Consider the following 5,645-nt stretch of genomic DNA (forward strand, 5'->3'; position numbering starts at 1 on the left):
CAGCCTCCCAAAGGTGCGGGATTACAGGCTGAGCCACCGAGCCCGGCCTGTTTTTTTTTTAATTAGCCAGGTGTCGTGGCACATACCTGTAGTCATAGCTACTCAAGAGACTGAGGCAGAAGGAACACTTAAGCCTAGGAATTGAAGGCTGCGGTGCGCTATAATGCTGCCACTGCACTCGAGCCTGAGCTACAGAGTGAGACTCTCTCCCCCCACCCCCCAAAAAAGGCAACTTTGTTCTCCTACTAGATCATAGAGTTAGAGCCCCCATCCTAGGCTTCTCACTCAAATTCTAAGTTCCTTTTAGTCATACTTGCAACAAATATCCTTTTCTGGAAAGTATTGGCCACTTTCAGGTCCTCACTGACTTAATAAAGACTAGAAAGGCATTGGTGTTAAGTCATTTCCTGATTTTCAAAGCTGGAACTGGAAAAACAGGTTGAAATGTCATTAATGCCACCAAATTGTACACTAAAAAATAGTTACAATGGCAAATTTTGTTATGTGTATTTTACCACAATTTAAAATATTAATAGTGTAATAAACCTAAAATACCATTGAATTGTACAGTTTAAACAGGTGAATTATAAGGTATGTGAATTATATCTTAATAAAACTGTTAAGGAAAAAAACAAGTTGAACTTGTTAAGCTAAAATCCTGGATCCAAATGAAATGCAAATATAGGTGAGGTTGGAAAACTGAACAGCAGGGAAATCAGAATTATAATCAGTTCCCCACGTACTTTCTCAGGTCAGTGTAACTGTCCTATTCTCAAAATGGTTAGGTGTGGAGAGGAATCTTGGGTGTCCTTCCACAACAGATGACTGGAGACTGTGCTTGGAAAATGTGTTCATGAACTCCCTGCCAGAAGGAATAGTTTTTCACATAGCCCAATTTTTATTTATTTGTTTTACATGTTATTGGGGGAAAAGTTAAAAAGATGGAAAAGTAGACATAAATGTATGATTACCAGGCTCAACAACTACCAACCCATGGCCAGGCCTGTTTCACCTATATCCCCACTCATTTCCCTCCATCCTGTATTTGTTTATTTAGTTAGTTAGTTTTTGAGTTGGAGTCTCACTCTGTCACTCAGGCTGAAGTGCAGTGGCACTGAAGCCTCAACCTGCTGGTCTCAGGCGATCCTTCCACCTCAGCCTTCCAAGTAGCTGGAACTACAGGCATGCGCCATCACGCCCAGCTAATTTTTCTTGATTTATTGTAGAGATGAGGTCTCTTCAATTTGCCCAGGCTGGTCTCGAACCCGTGAGCTCAAGCAGTCTTCTCACCTTGGCTTCCCAAAGTGCTGGGATTATAGAAGTGAGCCACCTCGCCTGGCCTCTGTATTTATTAAAAGCAAATTCCAAGCCGGACGTGGAGAGAAGATCGCCTGAGCTCAGGGTCCAAGACCAGCCTGGGCAACTTGGTGAGACCTCGCCTCTAAAATTTAAAAAAAAGAGAGAGAGAGATAATTTAAAGCAAATTCCAGACATGGTATCATTTCTTTGGTGAACATCTCAATAAGACTCTGTAAAAGATAACTCCTTCAGACACACACACACATACAACACCATTAATACAATTTAAAAGTTAATAATTCCTGTGTCCACTCACTTATGAATGGATAAACAAAATGTGGTATATACATACAAGGGACTACTATTCAGCCTTAAAAAGAAAGGAAATTGATGCATGGCAGAACATGGATGAACCTTGAGGATATTATGCTAAGTGAAAGAAGTCAGTCACAAAAAGACAAATACTGAATGAGTCCACTCATATGAGGTATCTAGTCAGACCCACAGAGACAAAGTAGAATGGTGGTTGGAGGCAGGAGGAATAGGACACAAAAATGGGGAGTTGTTTAATAGGTACAATTTCAGTTTTGCAAAATGAAAAAAGTTCTGGAGATCGCAGAACAATGTGAATGTACTTAATATTACTGAATTGTATACTTGAAAATTGTTAAGATTGTAAATCTTACATAAGATGGTAAATTTTGTGTATCTTACAGATAAATTTTTTTTTTACTTTCAAAATTCCTTAATTTTATCAACTACCCAATGTCCAGATTTTCAATTTTTGTGTCACTTTTTAAAATGTGTTTGCTGAGTTAAGATTCTAATAAAATATACAAGTAATCATGGGTTACGTCTTTTTTAATCAATAGATTATATTCCCCACTCCACCCTTACTTCCTTGCAACTTATTTGAAGAAGCAGGGTCATTGTCCTGTGGTTTCTCATAGTCTAGATTCTGCTGACAGCATCCCATCTTGGGGTTTCACCTTCCTCTGTATTTCTGTAAATTGAACTTGGAAGCCTTAGGTTAGTTTTGACTTGGGATCAGGAGACGGCTAAAGACATCCATTTCTGCGGGAGCCCAGCCCACCTTGACCTGAAAAGATATGGCTAAGTCACTAGCCAAGCAGCTTAGAGTAAACCAGAAAATGAGAACTGGTAAGGCTGTGATAAAGACGCCGTCCACACGCCTAACTCGGTTACCTACAAAGCAGGGGTGGAGGAAAAGCAGCGAGGCGGGGCGGGGCGGGGCGGGGCTACATGAGGCAAGCCCTTTGTCCCTTTTCCACGTGAAAAACAAAGTATCGCAATCCACGTGACCATGGGGCGGAGGCTTTGGGCGGAAGTGACGCGTTCGGGCCGGCGGCGGCGTCATAGAGGCGGGGTGACGTCTGGGCTGTCTGCGCCGGGCTCCCGCCGACTTCCGGCCAGCTCTTTGAGAGACGCCTTTAGTGGAGCCCGAGGCAGGCGGCACTAGCTGGGGTATCCGGGGTGCGGGACCGCGGCGGTGGCCCCGCGGACGGGATGTTTCGGGGTCTGAGCAGCTGGTTGGGCTTGCAGCAGCCTGCGACGGACGGCGGACAGTCCGAGGGAGACGGGCCACCTGAGGGAGACGCGCCACCCGAGCAGTCATCCAAGGCGGTGGCGAAGTCCGCTGCGGAGGAGCAGCAGCAAGCAGGGGACCAGGAGCTCCTCCACCAGGCCAAAGGCTTCGGCAGTAAGTCTCCCCCGGCGCCCGGGACCGGGGAATGGGATACGGCGGGGGAGGGGGGTCCATTCCTCCTTTGTGACGCCCCTGGAGCACGGGCTGGGGACGGGAGACGTCTGGGGGGACTTGAAAGGAGGGGAGGAAAGTGTGTCTGTCGGTCAGTCCTCTCCGGGTCGAGAGAGATGGGTGAGGATCTGGTCAAGATTGGAGCTTCATCTAGCTGTCAGGTCCTGTCCCTGAAGTTCCTGGTGACAAGTCACTCTTTGCAAAGTTTGTAAACATTGGAAGCAGATCCACAGTAAAGCGACGTGGCCCGACGTCTTCATCTTTGACAAGAAATCTTTTTTGTTTATTTCGCAAACCTTCACTCCTACCCCATCCCCCACCCAGATTAGGGAACGCTGGTGAGGTCTCTCTAAAATCAGAATTACTACAGCATGTGTTTATAATACTCATGCCTGTTATTTCCCTTATTCCCTAACGAGACTGTAAACTCGGGAAGTGCGTGGACTTTGAAATTAGGCAGATCTAGGCTTAAATTCCACTTCTGCCACTTACTGTCAGTATAATTTTGGCCCAATAACTCTGGGCTTGTGCCCCAACTCATTGTGTTGGGTGTTTAACAGAGGAAACAAGATTTTGTTCATAAAACATCTAGTACTGTGACTTGCACAGAGCAGACAATTATCATCTCCTGTCTGCCTTCAGGAAAAAGATTCCATACACCTAAAAAGCAGATGACTATGGCTAGTTGCTGTGGCTTACACCTATAATCCAGCAGAGGCTGAGGTCAGGCATTCAAGACCACTTGAGGTCAGGCGTTCAGGACCAGCCTAGACAACACAGCAAAACCTTGTCTCTACAAAAAATTTTTTTAAATTAGCCGGGTGTGGTGGTGCCGGCCTATAGTCCCAGCTACTTGGGAGGCTGAAGCAAAAGGATCTTCTGAGCCCAGGAGGTTGAGGCTGTGGTGAGCCTGATTGTGCCACTGCACTCCAGCCTGGATGATAGAGTGAGACCCCGACTAAAAAAAGCAGAAGACTGTGACAGAGACTTTCAGTAACTGTCAATTTACTTCAGACAACATGTCCTCACCTAAAAGGCAAAAAAAAACCACTTTTTCAAACTTAAGCATAAGTAGTCTAAGAAAGTATCTTTGAGGGAGGTGGGCCCTAAAGCAGACCAGCATTACAAGTGAGAGAACTACATCAAAGGTAGATATTAAATTTAGCAAACATTTTTAAAGAATCTACTAAAAGATGGGGGGCGGGAGGGAACCTGAGAGTGGAGAAATACATATTTAAGTAAGAAAGGGCCTAACATTCAAAAGTTTCCTGTGGGTGGAGGGGCTGAGAAAACAGATGTGATCACGACAGCACATAATCTCAGCCCAAGGGCCCCAAATAGTGCACAAGAGAGACAGAACTAAGTGTTGTGAAATAAAATAACAAAAGGGAATGACTGTTTCCCTTGTAGAAAATTGGGAAGAAATAAGCTTGGAGTATTGAAGAGATGTGCAGAGATGAATTTGACAAGGACTAAAAGGCTATGTTAAATAATTGGGGTAGATTAAAGGAGCACAAGTTAGGAAAAGCAAGGAATAGATGTTTACTCAATTTCATAGAAAATAGCCATTTTCGTTCATCATCAAGGGATTATCAAAAGTGACTTTTTTTTTTTTTAGTTGGTTTCTCACTTTATCGCCCAGGCTGGAGTGCAGTGGCATGCTCACGGCCACCACAGTCTCGACCTGCTGGGCTCAGGTGATCCTTCCACCTCAGCCTTCCAAGTAACTGGAACTACAGGCACGCACCACTACACCCAGCTATTTTTTTTTATTAATTGTAGAGATGAGGTCTCACCAAGTTGCCCAGGCTGATTTCGAACTCATGGGCTCAGGCAGTCTTCTCACCTCAGCCTCCCAAAGTGACTTCTTAAAACTTAAAACTTAGGGGCTTTACTGTCAACTTGAAACCTCATGGTTTTATTTAGTAATAAAGAGCTCTGAATATTTTTTAATAACTGCATTTTTGCTATGGATATATACTTTGGAGCTAATGCTGCCATCTTTCTTTGCTCACCAGATTCTCTTGATACCTGGGGAAACCAGAGGTTAGAAGGAAGTACCCACCCACAGATACATTGTGAATTTAAAGTTTCAGAATACATAAGAGTTCTTTTGTTTCTGAAACTTATGTGATTTTAGAAAGATGTAAAGGTTCTAGTTCATATACAGACTTGGAGAGAGATGAGAGGTGATCAGATATTTTTTATTTCTACATATTGATCCTAGGAGGTATATTATATTATGAAGACCCATCTGCCGGGCTCAGTGGCTCACTTCTGTAATCCCAGCACTTTGGGAGACAGAGGCGAGGGGATTGCCTGAACCCACAGGTTCAAAACGGGCCTGGGCAACATGACAAGACCTCGTCTCTACAATACATCAAACAAAAATTAGCCGGGCATGGTGGCACACACCTGTAGTTCCAGTTACGTGGATGGCTGAAGCAGAAGGATCACCTCAATCCAGCAGGTGGAGACTGTGGTGGCCGTGAATGTGCCACTGCGCTCCAGCCTTGTCAACAGAGTGAGACTCCGACTCAAAAAAAAAAAAAAAAAGACCCATCTGTGT

At 44.4% G+C, this 5,645-nt stretch overlaps 1 protein-coding gene across 1 annotated transcript in view; it reads left to right on the forward strand.

Annotated features, from left to right (window-relative positions):
* The first annotated feature begins 2,715 nt into the window (after nucleotides 1–2,715).
* Nucleotides 2,716–5,645, forward strand: part of SYAP1 (synapse associated protein 1) — a 36,386-nt gene continuing 33,456 nt past the window's right edge. Inside the window, exon 1 of the mRNA XM_008060758.1 lies at nucleotides 2,716–3,019. Within this exon, the coding sequence (XP_008058949.1) occupies nucleotides 2,827–3,019 (193 nt within the window). The 5' untranslated portion in view covers nucleotides 2,716–2,826. The remainder of the gene's footprint in view (nucleotides 3,020–5,645) is intronic.

This window comes from Carlito syrichta, unplaced genomic scaffold (genome assembly GCF_000164805.1).
Source record: "Carlito syrichta isolate Samal-C Ts95f unplaced genomic scaffold, Tarsius_syrichta-2.0.1 Scaffold304715, whole genome shotgun sequence".
NCBI lineage: Eukaryota > Metazoa > Chordata > Mammalia > Primates > Tarsiidae > Carlito > Carlito syrichta.